The sequence below is a fragment of the Vipera berus genome, assembly GCF_964194415.1.
Source record: "Vipera berus genome assembly, chromosome: 2".
Taxonomy (NCBI): Eukaryota; Metazoa; Chordata; class Lepidosauria; order Squamata; family Viperidae; genus Vipera; species Vipera berus.
In genome coordinates, this window is record NC_138203.1 from 11,106,444 (window position 1) to 11,121,798 (window position 15,355).

The window sequence follows — 15,355 nt, forward strand, 5'->3', positions numbered from 1 at the left end:
AGAGATCCTCCCCTGGGCCTTTGGGGGGGGGAAGGGAAGAATGGTGATGGCGGCTGAGGGTTGAGGGCTGAGGGGATGGGGCAGGCAGGGTAGGAGGGCTCAGATGGTTTTCTCTTGAGGGGCTTCCATGCCCAAGAGACACTTCCCCCCCCCCCGCAAAGAAGTGTGCCCTCTGAAGCCCCCAATAACTGATTCCTTTTCCAGTCGCTGGTACAGTCGCGGAAGGCGGGCATCACTTCGGCCATGGCCACCCGAACGTCTCTCAAGGACGAAGAGCTGGTAAGGCCGGAGAGCAACTGGGCCAAGAGATGACTGGCGGGGGGGCGGGGTCAGGTCCTGAGCCCGGGCAGGGGGATCCTCTGAGGCCGTCCCCGAGGTGCATCACCCCGAGGCAGGGGCTGCCCTCCCTTCCTCCCTGGCAGATGAGCAGAGCCGAGGGTGGGAGCTTTTTAGCTATACAAAAGCCACTTTGGGTGCCCCCACAGCAAGTGGGGGGGCGTGTTGGGGCTCTTGCTTTATGCGGTACCACAGTGCTCAGGAGAGATGTTTGCTAAAAGATGGGAGCCCACTCCTGCCCCTCCTTTGGAGCTGGGGAGCCATGTGGGGGGGAACCAAAGGAGTTAAGGGGGGGGGTCGGATTAGTCCCTGGCTCAATAAGCCAAGACTTGTGGCAGTGGCATGGGGAGGGGCATGTTATCCTACCCAGGCTGGACTTTGCAGAAACCTCCTGGTAGTTTGCAAATAGGGGTCTGCTCCAGGTATATCCATCTCACATCCCCAGGATTGGTGGGGGTGGGGGGGGGTGTTTCTCTCCTCTCCCAGCGAAAAGGGGGTTTCTTTCTTGAACCCTTTTTGTTTCAGAAATCACACGTGTACAAGAAGACCCTCCAAGCCTTAATCTACCCCATCTCCTGCACCACACCCCATAAGTTTGAGGTGTGGACCGCCACAACCCCCACCTACTGCTACGAGTGCGAGGGGCTCCTGTGGGGCATCGCACGCCAAGGGATGCGCTGTACGGAATGTGGGGTCAAGTGCCACGAAAAGTGCCAAGACCTGCTGAATGCCGACTGCCTGCAGAGTGAGTGGCGCTCTCTTTCCAGGCGGGGGGGGGGGAGGGATGTTGGAGACCCCTGGCTCTTGTGTGGGCTCTCCAAGCAACGAGAGGGGAGAGGGTCTTACTTGAGCTGTGGCTGGCCAAAGGACCACGAAGGACTATTTTTGCACCCTAGCAAAGACCCCAAACCCTTCAGGTTGCCACAGTATGCTATTGTGCATATTGCTAAGCACATTGACTTGTGCTTTAGATTGTAAGCCGCCCTGAGTCTTCGGAGAAGGGCGGGATATAAATGGGATTAAAATAAAATTTAAAAAAATCCCCTTCAGCTTGCTGTTCCTGCTGTCAGCAAAGGACTGCTGGTGTTGTTTGAAGTTGAACCTCCTCCTGCCCCCCCCCCTTCAGAAGAAGGAGGGAAGGAAGGGAAGGAAAAGGGAAGGAAGGGAGGAGAAGAAGGCAGAGAGGGAAGGAATTGTGTTAAATAAAACAAAACGGAGCACTTGGGAGATAAGCCTGGATGCACTGCTAGTGAAGGACAAGTCACGTCCGAAAGGAGGAGGCTGACTGCCACACCCTCCCGGCTGGGGACCGGGCTCTGCCCCTTTGTCCACGCTGGCAGCTCCTTCCCTGTTGCGTGGTAAGGAGATGCCCAGGCGGAGAGATGCCCAGCTCCACCGAGGAGGAAATTCCAGGAGACGGGAGAAAAGGCGGCTTTCTCAGTCAGGGATCGGGTCCGAGAATTTATGAGGAGAGCATCAGCAAAGATGGAAGAGGGGGGATCCTCTAGGAAGCTGAATCTCGGGGTTCTGCTCATGCGCCCCTCTTCACGGCAGGCAGGGTTCCTCCGTAGCTCTCGGCCTTGATTGTCCCTTCGGAAGGGCCCTCCTTGGGGAGGGGCTGAGGGGGTTGGCCTAAGCCCAGGGAGACCTGGATTCGAAGCCCCTCCCTGCCATGGAAGATCTGCCCCCCCACCACCGCCCACTCAGCCTGCGCCCCCACCTCCCGCCCCCACTCCCCTTGGAGGAAGGCCAGGCCACGGAAGAAAGCCTGGCAGCCCTGCAGCTTGTGGAAGGAAGGCAGAGGAGACCGGGTGCTTCTGGACCGGGTGGGCGCCGGAGGGGCCTGTGCCAAGCTGGGAAACCCAGCTCGGGGTCCCTCCGTGGGAGAGGAGGGGGCCACCTTCCTTTTTGGCAGCCGTGGCGCCGAGTGTGGAAGCGGTGATGAAAGCGCAGCCTTGACAGGTGCCCGTTTCCTCAGAGTCCCTCTGTCAAGAAATGTTTGCACAGCAGCCTGGGTGCCAGAGAAGACGGGTTTTATTTTAAGTGGCAAAGCCTATTTTCAGTTCCAAGAACAAATCATAACGCAGGCCTTACCCTCCCACCCAGCAGATGTCCTCCATACCTCCATACGGGGGAGAGGCAAACTTTCTGAAAGAGCTGCGGGGCTTCCCTTCTCGCCAGAGGGAGACGGGCCTGGCCACCCGGGCTCTTCTCCAGGCAGGGCCCAGCAGGGGCCTTTCCTTTCAGGAGACAGGCGCCCGGCTCTCTCCGCCCAGGAGTCCTCCAGCTCTCTTTTGCCCCAGCCAGCGGCCTCTTTCGCATGGCTGGACTACAGTTCCCAGATGCCCCTGGGGCCAGGAATTAGGAGAGCTGCAGTCAGGCTTCTCAGCAGAGCAACCCCCGGGAGAAGACTGCTCAGCCCAGCAGCACGGCCCTCATCCCCCATAATGCACATCCACCCGCAAGCTGTCTGTGGCCCCTGCAGGCTCACCTGGGCTTCCCTGCACACACCTGCGGCCCTCACTGGGCTGCCCTTCCACCCTGCATCCCTTCCAAGCCTCTGCGGCATCCACCTGCCTCCCTCCCCCGTTCTTGCCTGAGACTCGCTTGAAATGACCCACACGATCCTAAAGTTGTAATGGCAACTTGGACTGCTGGGATTCAACGAATCACAATAGAGCTGGAAGGGGACCTTTAAGGTCCTGTAGCCCAACCCCCTGCTCAAGCAGGAGACTTTTTACCGTTGTAGTCAAATGGCTGTCCGGTCTCCTCTTGAAAACCTCCAGTGTTGGAGCACCCACAACTTCTGGAGGCAACTTCTTCTGATTAATTCTCCTCTCCGCCTGGAAGTTTCACCTCAGCTCTAGCTTTCCTTCCCTCCTGGGTGAATTCCCATCCATTGCTTCTGCCTTCTGGTGCTCTGGAGCAGGGGTCCCCAACCCCTGGTCCGTGGACCAACACCGGGCCACAGCATGCCAGCAACCGGGCCTCACTAACCAGCAAAGCCCCATCCGTGGGATGCAGGCAACACACAAAACCATGCCCTCTCTCTGATCCATGGAAAATCTTTCTCCACAGAACCAGTCCCTGGTGCTCAAAAGGTTGGGGGGGGGCTCTGCTTTGGAGAACAGCTTGATACTCTCCCCCCCCCGGGGGAGCCCTCAAGTACTGGAATAAGGTGGCCACCTTGTCCCCAGGCATTTAAGGGTTAGGATTGCTGACCCTAAGCGATGCAGTCACCTGGCACTGCACTTTGAAACCGCATTGCTTAGCGACCACAATCCTGGTCCCAGTTGCCATTGCAACCTGGAGACTGACTCACCTCCCCCGAGTCTTCTCACCTGCAGCCCAGGTAACCGGGGGGGTCCCTTGGGAGGGCTTTGCCAGCCCCCTCTCCCTTCTCTGGGCCAAACTGCCTCTTATCCAGGTGTTCCCCGAGTGTGGCTCTTCCCCCTCCCCCCCCCCAAGGTCACCCACACATTCCCTTCCAACTGGACAGAGGAGCAGGTGCAGTGCAGACAGGCCAGTCCCGGTGACCCCGCCGCACCCCTCCCCTCCCCCCTCCACAGGAGCCGCCGAAAAGTGCTCCAAGCACGGTGCCGAGGATCGGACCCAGAACATCATCATGGCGATGAAGGACCGTATGAAGATCCGGGAGCGGAACAAGCCAGAGATCTTTGACCTGATCCGGGACGTCTTCGGGGAGAACAAGGTGACCCACGGGCAGCAGATCAAGGCGGTGAAGCAGAGCGTCTTGGATGGGACCTCCAAGTGGTCAGCCAAAATCACCATCACAGGTGAGGGAAGAAGCAGAGGCCTGGGGGTGGGGCAGGAGGGCAGCCCTCCTGAAGCTGCCCCAGAGCCAGGGACTCTGCTTCCGGGGCACTTCCTGGCCTCCCCCTCACCCCTTCCTCCCCCTCCCCCTCCCGGCAGTGGTTTGTGCCCAAGGCCTGCAAGCCAAGGACAAGACCGGCTCCAGCGACCCCTATGTGACCGTCCAGGTGGGCAAAACAAAGAAGAGGACCAAGACCATTTTTGGGAATCTGAACCCCGTTTGGGAGGAGAAGTTCCATTTGTAAGTATCAGCGTCCGCGGTGCTGCTTCAGGTGCTCCCTAAAAACATGTGGGTGTTTGCACAGAGGGGCCGTTGCACTGGGCATCCCTTGTTATTAAGGGGAGGGGGACTCGGGATTGGGAAGAGGGGAAGTCAGGAGCGACCCCTGCCTCCCATCCTATGATTCAAGCAACAGGTTGCACGTAGATGTCTTTAGTCCTTGGATTTATGTGGCCACCCAAATCCCAGGAGGGATCCATCCAGGGCTTCTCGCCCAACAGAGGGTCCCTAAAAGGAGGGCCCACCTCCCAAGCAAGGACCCTGTGTGAGGGAAGGCAGGGGGTCCTTGGACCCGGGCTCTGAGGCTCCTCAGGAGGGCAGGAGGGCCGTTCTGGGGTGACCCCCGTGAGGGGTGTGCCTGGAGCCTTCCCCTTCACCTCCCGCCTGCAGCTCCTTCTCGGGAAGAAATGAACGGGCGCCTTTCTCCTCTTCCTTCTGCTCCCTGGACCTGGCTGGCCCCCCTCAGAGCCTCAGCCAAGCCCAAGGCAGCTGCCAGGAAGTGTGTGCCCAAGAAGAAGGGCAGGAGGCGGAAGGCTGGCTGTGGGTGGCAAAAACCTGCCCTGAATGGCGCTCAGGGGGTGCCTGTGATTCAGGAAGCAGCCCTGCGTCTCTCCGCGGACCAGGCCAGCCGATTCGGCTGCTCAGCGCAGGTGTTTTTTCGGAGGGTTGGCTGTCTTCCTGCCTTTTTCCTCCAGAGGCATATAATCAGCGGCTGATTGCTCTGGCAGAGATTGGAGCCCCTGGGCTCCCTTCCTGGAGGTGGCAAATAAAGGAGGCGAGGTAATTAGGATAATGAACCCTCATTATGCCAAGAGGGGCCGAGATGGCATGGCTGGGAAATGGCATGGCTGCGTCAGGGGCCCTGCGTGCACGGATCCTTAGAGAGTTTTCTGGCCTTTTGGAGCCAAGAATATGTGAAGTTTGGCACCAGCGTGTTGCACGTGGTGCGAAGAAAATTCCTGTCTGCACACACAAATAAATGGGACTGTTACTAGCAGGGACTGATAAGGGGAAGCAATTAAATGGAAGTGTCCAAACAGCGTCATCAGCTGTGAAAAAGGCCAACAGCTCGTTGGGTATCATAAGAAACGGTGTTGAAAATAAACATATTGAAAATAGAGGTGCCAATGTTAGGATGGCCTTGCATAAACCAGTGGTGCGACCACATCTGGAACATTGTGCACAGTCCTCAGAAGGAACATTCTGGAGCTGGAGAAGGTTTCTTGGGGGGACGGAGAGCTAGCTAAGTGATCGGGGGGGAGGGGCAGCTAGAGTAGCTTCCTCAGAGGAGAGGTGTGGCGGGGGGATGTTGGAGGCTTTGGGCCCCGAAAAGAGGTGAACGAGAAGGGTCGGGATGGAGGTGTGCGGAATTATAGATGGTGTGGATAAAGCGAGCAAGGAGAAACACCCAAGCAGAAGCCACCAATGGACTTGAATCATGGAAGAATCAGGATGGAAAAAATGGGAATATTTTTTGTACAAGGTGGAACTTTGTTATATGGCGACTCCCAACTTGGTTGGCTTCAAAAAAAAAAAGGCTGAATGAATTTGGAGAGGTCCTGGGGAGTCAATGGTTGATGGCCGTGGGGCTCCTCTGGAGGCATCTGCTGGAGATTAGTGGGCTTCCTTCTGCAGTCAGTTGGCTCCTGAGAGGAGGAACAGCTTAGTTCTTACATTCTGCATGCAACTTCATAAAACAGCAGAAGTGGAGGGCAGCTTGAAGTGTTATTAGGATGTTATTAGGAAGCATGGTTGGCCTTTGGGATGCCAGAGCTATAAAAACTGGCTGTTTCTTTGATTTGCTTGTTTTCCAAATAATGAGAGAGAAATGCTGTTATTATCCTTTATTACATATGCAGGCATCGTAATACGATACAAAATCTGATTTCCTACGATACAAAATCTGATTTCGGAGCCATGTACCGGCATTATGGGGCTTGGAGTCCAGCCTCAAAAAGAGAGGGGAGGTGGCGGCCTCTTTGTCCCAATGCATTGAAAGCTCCAAATTGCCCCGCTGAGTAAAACGAAGTCTCTTTCACACGGGACACTCAGAGAAAAACCAAGGTGTAGTCTAAGCTGCCAAGGCTGCTTCAAATGTCTGCGATAATTGTTCCCGTAAGTCAGCCCCAGATGCCTCCGTCCCCAGCCTGGGTCACTTCTGCTCCTGATGTCAAGGCTTGTTGGCCACGTTCTGTTTCTACAAGTAGTTCTGGGAGAGGAAGATGGTAAAGGTGCAGTGGTTGGTGGAGGGAAGAGGGGAGAGCGAAAAGGGGGGGGGAAACAAGGGGTCAGAAGCAACAGAACGTAGGATCTGCAGGTGGTGAATACTTCTCCCGTTTGTAAAGGAATGTTAGTTACCTCTGATGTCTTAACTTATAAACTAAGCAACTAAACAGCCAAAGCTTTCCAGGGGAAGAAACTCCAAAACCCAAAAGCAATGGCAAAACGCTTGTGCCTCGTTTCCGATGGACAGATGAGTTTTCATAGGGTCTGAAGTAAAGGACCAAAATGACTTTTTTTTAATCTGGCAGCAAACGTATCAGATGTGTCTGCTCCAAAACGCGTCAGCCTTACCAGGTAGACCTGTCAGGAGACACAACCAGTTGAGCTGATTACATTTCACTGCAAAGCAAAAATGGACAGAATCTTGCAAATCTGGAAGCGTGGTTCCCTTCCTCTTCCTTTACCTCCTGAGAAATTGGAGAGGGTCTCCTCTGGGCCCCTTGCCCTGCTCAGGATCCAGCTCTGGGCTAAGCTGCCTCTTTGCTGCATGTTCCCCTGGCGTCTTTCTCCTAAGCTGGTTCCCTCCCGTGTGCCACTGCAAGGAGAGGCATCTGGCCCTTTGCATCCCTCAGGCAGGGGAAGGTAGGAGGGGGACCTGGTGCAGATAAAATACCTGTTGAAGCGTTTAAAGGTGCAGGAGAACAGACAAATCTGTCCCCAGGCTATAGGGCCTGGTGAAAGGCAGGGCAGCGTGGATCCTTCTTGCTGATGGGAGATGCAAGGAAATACCAACGGATGATCCCCTGCCCCAAAGTCCTTGGTAGGCAACAGTTTCTTTCAGATCTTCCAGGGAGCACGGAGGCGCACGTGGAGAGGGAAACGTTCAGAGAAGGCAAGATGAGAGGGCGGCCCTCAGAAGGCTAACGGGGAGAGCGAGAGAATGCGGGAAGAAGAAGAAGAAGACGGGTTACAGCGAGGTCCCAAAAGGGGCCCTATTAGGGCTCCTCCGCGGAAAGCCAGGAAAGGGCTGCTTCTGAAGACTGAAAGAGAGAGAGAGAGAGAGAGAGAGAGAGAGAGACTCCAGAGGGAAGGAGGCCCATTATCCCCATCTAATGCGAGTACATTGTAAGAATGACAGAACTGGAATCACAATAGAATAGGCTGACATTCTTCCAATCTGAGAAACGGGGGGGGGGGCAGGTGTCAGTCTGAAAAGGAAGCAGGGCTCATTGTGAACGCATCAAGGGAAAGGGAAAGATTTAGATTAATATTAAAGAGTTAAGAAGACATGGGGAGCATCAGCCAGCTTGCTCAGGGGACCCACAGTTGACACGGTGGTGCTGGTGAGCGAAGGTGGCAAATTGGCCTTGCCCAGGGGTCGGGGTGGTGGTGGCTCTGATCAGCAAGAGGTTCAGAGACTCGGCTGCTGAGAAAAACAGCTGGCTTGGCAAGACCGAGGGGAGTGGAAAGCAGATGTGGAAAGCACAGCTGGCGAGTGGGCTACAGGTTATCGCTGGCAACAGGTCAAGGTGCCAAGCGCCTGGTTTCACCATCACTGAGAGTTACCCTTCCTCAGTAGTGCCTGGTAGCGTAGCGCCCCCTCAGAGATTTGGCTGGGACCCCATCGAGGAGAGTCGCAAGCGATAAAGAAAATGGCTAGCCAGGGTCTTTCCTGGGTGGGTGCCAGAACCGGAGGGACGCCTGGCATTTTAACCATTCCACCAGGCCCCCACCAGACCTCCGTGGCAGAGCTGTTTGAGGGGGTGGTGGTGGTCTGAGCCCTTTCATCCTCCGGTATGGCTTGGCAGAGGGGTCATCCGGTCAGCATCTTTTCCCATCCGGTCAGCATCTCTCCCCCATCGCCTCTCGTTCTGAGCTTTAGCTCTTCTGAGAGCCCCCTCCCCCCCCGTCTCTGGGGACGGTTCTCCGGCTCCTCTTCCTTCACGGGTTTCTTCCTGTCAGAGCCTCTGGGCTTCCTGGCCAAGATTTCTCTCGCTTTTCCTCCCGACGGGAATCGCTGGCTCGTTCGGTTTGCTCATGTGGCAAGATTTCCCTTTGTGTCTCTTTAGAGCTGGAACGATTGGATCAAATCTCTTCCTGTGAACCAGCCTCTGCTCTTCGGTTGGTTCTCCTCTAGATGCCACAGATTCAAGGGCAATGAGGTCCCCAGGTGCCAGTTACCGTCTCTTCTTTGGCCGATTCCTGGCTTATGTCCAGGTTAGCAGCACCCTTGGCTCTTTCTTCCACTTTCTGACAGATGAAGTTGTCATCCAGTGAGGACCAGAATGAGTTGGGCTTCTGACCCTCAGCAGATGCCAGGATAATTGTCCGTCCCCCCGCCCCCCTTATCACTCTTGCACGGCCTCTCTCGTAGCCTCTCTGCTCATCTGAGGCAGAAAGACCTGGCCTGTATCTTCTGCCTGCCCAGAGGGTCCATAGTAACCTTCAGCATGATCCCGTATAGGTTTTCTTTCTCCTCTTTCACTCCTGCCCAAATGCTTTCAACACGGTCTGCGCTCTGATTCCCATATGTCAGTGCAATGTCAGAGGCCATTTCTGTGGGGCCCCACAGAGTTTGAAAAGCAGCCAAACCCCTGATGGGGTTGGGGCAGGGCTGCGGAGATGTGTGCCGGGCCCCCAGTCCTAAAACCCGTCTCATTGGGGAAATTTGTGCGCCATCGGGTCAGTGTGTGGACTCCCAGAAACCCCTTGACAAAACTGCCTCCAGAATACCAGGGAGCAATCATGCTAAAAAGCCCAGATTGCGGGAGACATTGTAAGTTGTCTGGGTCTGACAGGGAAGATGAGGGAGTCAGCAAAGATTTCCCGAGGTCTCCCGTGTAGATAACAATCCAGTTGGCCTGCGGGATGTGATTGTACGCCAACGTCGATTATCTGCTGCAGAGAAGCCTCCCTCCTCTCCTCGGCTGGGGTAAACATCGGCAGGAGGGTCTGAATTCTTCACAAGGGATTAAGGGGGCTGAAAGACCTTCCAGGATCTTCCCGTCACAGCCGTTCCTCTGGCAGGTCTGCAGCAGTGAAACTAAATGGGGGACAGGAGGGGGGGGTCTCTCTTCCATTTGGCTAGCACACACACACACACACACACACACACACACACACACACACACACAAGCACCCCAGATGCCGGGTTGGGAGGTGGATGTCCTTCCCCCAAATGTATTTATTTAAACAGTCTGCATGGCCAACTCCCTCAGTCCAGGATCAGCCCAGAGGTCAGGGCTGCTCTTGGGTAGCCAGGCTGGCGGGGACATGTCCTGGGGGCTGGGGAGTCCCTGTTGAAGAGGAGAGGGCTGTGTAGTCAAATACAGGCAGTCCTCAACTTGCAACAGTTTGTTTAGTGACCATTAAAAGTTACAACAACGCTGGGAAAAGTGACTTATGACCATTTTTCACACTTACGACCTTTGCAGCATCCCCCATGGTCACGTGATCAAAATTCAGATGCTTGCCAGCTGGCTCATATTTATGACGGTCCCAGTATCCCGGGGTCGTGTGATCCCTTTTTGCGGCCGTCTGAGAAGCAGAGCCAAAGGGGAAACCTAGGTCCATTTAACAACCAGGTTACTAGCTTATCAACTGCAGTGATTCACTTAACAACTGAGGCAAGGAAAGTCGTAAAAAGGGGCAAAACTCACTTAACAAATGTCTCACTTGACAACAGAAATTTTGGGGGTCAATTGTGGTCATAAGTCGAGAACTACGTGTGGTGAAGCAATCTTTTTTTTTTATTAAAAAGTTTTACAAAAACAAAATTTTACAATATATCCCCAAATCCCTCCCACCCCAAACCCACCCACTTCCCCCCCACTTCCCAGAGCTAAATACAGGATTATAGTTACAATAATCATATTCTAAATAAAAATTATGCATAATATACAATTAACCAAATTCATAATGTGCTTTAACTCCCCTTTAACATAACTACAAACAAAGTACCAATAACAATATCCCACTAAAATCTACTCATAAGCTAAATGGAACTTTTTAGTCCCATATTTGTTCTGAATATAATTTATCCATCTCCTCCAAACTGAAATATATCTTTCCTGTGAATGATCTTTCAAATAAGCAGAAATCTTAGACATTTCTGCAAGATTCGAAACTTTAAACACCCATTCTTCTACAGTGGGCAAACTATCCTTCTTCCAATATTGTCCCACCAGTAACCGTGCTGCCGTTATCATGTTCAACATCAAGTTAGTTTCTTTAACATCACAATCTACAACAATACCCAATAAAGACAATTGCGGAGAAAACTTTATCTTTCTCTTAAAAATCTTTTGGTGAAGCAATCTTCGAGCCGCCCTTCAAGCAGACTAAAACCGCTTCATTCCTGTCAGAAACAGTGGCAGTCTGGCGGCCTTGTGAGTGTGTGGGCTCAGTTTGCCCCCCCATCTTTTAAATATCTTTTAAGCATAAAATGGCTGAATTGGGGCCACAAGTGCCAAGTGGCCAGGAGGAGCAGGGCCGGAAGGCCGAATGGAAAGAATGTTCCAGAAAAGACGCAGGAGTCTGGAGAGGGCAGAGGCCCACCTGGGCCAGGGTCTCGGAGGAGCCGGACGGGGCCTCCTGACCTGCAGGGCTGGCAGGGGGAAGGCAGGGCAGGGCTGGTGGGCAGCGTGGGGGAAGCGCCCCTTGTTTGGGCACCGCTCTGCTTGACAAGGCTCAGCACATTGTGCGTGACCCACTTTCTGACTTTCTTCCTCGTGTTATTTGGGTCGCTTGGCAACAGGCAACGCCTTCATAGAAAAAGCCAGCGAGGGCCGCCGCTGAGACGTGGCCTCCCTGCTGCGTGGCCACAAAGCAGCCGGCTTCCACCTGGCCTCTCCGCCTCTCACTTTGGAAGCAGCCAGCCTCCCTCGGCCCCGGGGAGGCACTGAGAGTGTCTCCCACACAGGAAGCACCAGGCCGTTGTTGCTTTCTCTCCAGGCGCATCCCAGGAACAAACCACACAAGGGCAGAGTTCTCCCAGGGACTCCCAGCCATGAGGTTTTTTTCTCTTCCACCTTCTCCAACTTTCTGCTAAAGGTCCTGAAGAAGCAGCCACCAGGTTTAGGTCCAGGATGGTGCATTGGGAGAAATGGTGGTTTATGACCTTCAGCCCCTGAAACTCCCTGAGTGACGTCAGCCCAACAGCCCCCCCCCACCACCACCGTGGTTTGGTGAGAAAGAGTTGCCCAAGGACCTACAGAGGTTAGGTAACCGAAAATAACAGAAGGACAGAGTTGGAAGGGACCTTGTTAGGTCATCTAGTCCAACCCCCTGCTCAAGTAGGAGACTCTATACCATTTCTGACAAATGGCAGTCCAGTCTCTTCTTGAAAGCTTCCAATGATGAAGCTCCCACAACTTCTGAAGGCAACTTCTGTTCCACTGGTTGATTGTTCTCACTGTCAGAAAGTTTTTACTTACTTCTAGGTTCAATCTCCTTGATCAGTTTCCACCCATTGTTCCTTGTCTGGCCTTCGGGTGCTTTGGAAAATAAGTTGACCCCCTCTTTCTTGTGGCAGCCCCCTCAAATACTGGAAGACTGCTATCATGTCGCCCCTGGTCCTTTTCTTCACTAGCCTAGCCATGCCCAGTTCTTGCAACCATCCTTCATAGGTTTCAGCCTTCAAGCCCCTAATCATCTTTGTTGCTCTTCTCTGCACTCTTTCTAGATCTAGAGTCTCAACGTTTTTCTTTTTTTTAAAAAAAGTTTTTATTAATTTTTTAAAATACAATTCAAAAGTACTTATTCAACAAACGTGTTGTCTGAGATTATCATTCACTAATACAAATTGAATTCCTAATCCCTTATTCTTTCCCCCAGCCATTGATAAAATAAGTGCCAAGTCTGAAAGTATATTCTGTTTCTTTTTCTTTCAACCTCAAAGTAAGTCTGCCCATTTCCTCACAGTCTAGTATTTTTTTAATTATTTCTTCCTCTACTGATATTCCTTCATTTTTCCAATATTGTGTGAAATGATTCTTGCCGCTGTTACCACATATAAAATCAAATATGTATTTTGTTTGTCAAGCTTTTCTGGCATTATACCTAATTTAAAAAAAATCAGGTTTAAAATCTACATGTTTTCCCAACATCTTTTCTAGCCAAGTATGTATTTTTGTCCAATATCTCTTTGCTTTGACACATGTCCACCATACATGATAATAGGTACCTGACTTGTGATTACATTTCCAACATCTATCTGCCATATTTTTAAAGATTTTTGCTAGTCTTGCTGGTGGCAAGTGCCATCTGTAAAACATTGTATATACGTTTCCTTTGTAAGAGGTTGACATTGTCAATTTATAATGTTTCCACATAAGTTTTGCCATTTCTCTAAATCTATATTGTATCCAAAATTCTTTGCCTATGGTTATCATTGTTTCTTTTACTTGTTCATTTTCCATTTTCAAATTTAGTAAAAAGTTATACATTTTCTTAATTAGTTTCTCATCAGAGGTTAATAATATCTGATCAAACAAGGTGTCAACGCTGCTAACATTGGATCTTCCACAACTGATGAAAATGCAGCCATTTTCTCTGTTCCTTTAGCAGAGGGGGGAGGGGTTGGGATGAAAGCTCAGCTAGCCATAACATAACGCTGCTGTGGGAACCCAAGGACAAGCTGATAATGTTTTGGCGGGCTGTGGAGCTGAGGAGAAAGCCTGACGCTTTAAGCTAATTGGGGAATGTGATTTATGACTTATTGGGGGTGGGAATTGCACTTTGTTACTTTGTATCAGGGGAAAGGGAATTTAGTTTTGGGGTTCAACTATGTAGTGCCAATACTTTGTTTCCCGAGTAAAAGATTCTTTTGAGGAAAACAATGCCTCAAAGTTCTTTTGAAGGGTTTCATCTATCGGAACCATGACACCAGGTCTGCTCTTTATAAAATCCGTACAGTTTAACATCTTTGTCACATCTCACTTGCATTTGTAAATATTGAATTGAAAATGTTACAAGAAGCTAAGGGAAATGGAGGTTTTGGCTTGCCAGAATGAGTTTTTATATTACCAAGCATCAGTATTAACATGGGTAAAAGAATGGATAACTCTTAGAAATAAAAGATTGTGGTACTTGGAGGGACATGACTTACAGCTCGGTTGGCGCACTTTTTTATGGTATGGGAAAAATAAAATTCATAAACATTTTCAAAACCATTATGTTAGAAATGCATTATTACTAACATGGGAAAAAATAAAATGTAAAATATACTTGAAAAATCCAGGATGCCTCTCAACAATGGAAGCATTTGTACATCCACATTTAGTCAGTCTTGAGAAAATATGGACATACAAAGATATTCTAAACTCTGGAGGGAATTTAAAATCTAAACAAGAGATGGAAAATCAGGGTATTGATATATCTTGGTGGGCATATCAACATTTTTCCCCTATCCTGGCAACAAAACTGGATGCAGTATTCCAGGTGTGGCCTTACTACGACTTTATAGAGCTGTATTGGTACCTCACGTGATCCTGATTCAGTCCCTCTGTTAATGCAGCTTACTGTTGTGATTCAGCGTCAGCCTGTGATACTGGCAGCTGAGTCTGATGATTCTGAAGAGGAGGAGGAGAAGGGGTTTGGAGAGCCTTTGGTGTCAGAGGGAGGCTCTGATGCACTGCAGGACTCTCAGCCTGGCCCCTCCCATCATGTTCCTCATCAGACTCAGCCGTGTGAGCACGAGGTATTGGACGTAGATGATTCACAACTGGATCTATTGAGGGATGCTAGGAGCAGGAGGCAATCCAGCAGAGTAGAACAGAGAAAGGCAATGAGGCAACTCGGTGAGAGGAGAAGAAAGCAATGAGAAGCCACACCTTGGGACTGCTGATAAAAGGGGAAGGTGTGGGAGGTGCTGGTTGCTGAAGGCAACCATTTGAAGATCTTCTGCTAGAGTCCTGGTCTGTTATTCCTGTTTAACTCTTGTTTGCACTTTTGATTTCTTTGTAAATAAATTTGGTTGGGTTATTCCAGCCTGTTGACTATAAAAAGGGGTTGTCTCTGATTCAAACAGGGCCGGTCGTAGGCTGGAACAGAACACCTATGATGGCATTGACTTTTCTGCCAGCTGCCGTACTACACAGCTGGCTCATATTTAAGTGATTGTCCATTAGGACTCCAAGGTCCCTCTCAAAGTTACTGCTATTGAGCCAAGTTTCACCTAATCTGTACTTGTACTTTGCCTTTCCCAGTTGGTAGCTGTTATTCCCCACTGCTTGGGGCCCTCCAAGCACAGGTCGTGGCCTTTACAACCTGCCCCCCTCCCACTCTCAGCTGCCTTGCCCCAAAAGTGGGGTTCCAAGACCTGGGAACAGTCAGCCCGCTGAGCCTGGAGGGGCCTGGATTGCTTGGGGGCTGTGCTAGGGTGGGTGGTACATTGCCTCCCTGCCTTGGGGCCTGGGCAGAAAAGAGCACAGACCTTGCCCTCTCCCACCCCCACCCCTTTGGCCTTTGCAGCGAGTGCCATAACTCCTCTGACCGGATCAAAGTGCGGGTCTGGGATGAAGACGACGACATCAAGTCCCGGGTCAAGCAGCGGCTCAAGCGGGAGTCAGATGACTTTTTGGGGCAGACCATCATTGAAGTCCGGACGCTGAGCGGAGAGATGGACGTCTGGTACAACCTGGGTGAGTCCCTCCTGTCCACAGGAGTTTCAGGGGGAGGGGG

At 51.7% G+C, this 15,355-nt stretch overlaps 1 protein-coding gene across 1 annotated transcript in view; it reads left to right on the forward strand.

Annotated features, from left to right (window-relative positions):
• UNC13B (unc-13 homolog B) overlaps positions 1 to 15,355 on the forward strand; it is a 163,124-nt gene that overhangs the window by 111,075 nt on the left and 36,694 nt on the right. The window contains 5 exon segments of the mRNA XM_081321727.1: positions 205 to 279; positions 862 to 1,081; positions 3,906 to 4,133; positions 4,270 to 4,411; positions 15,146 to 15,315. Of these exon segments, the coding sequence (XP_081177853.1) occupies positions 205 to 279; positions 862 to 1,081; positions 3,906 to 4,133; positions 4,270 to 4,411; positions 15,146 to 15,315 (835 nt within the window).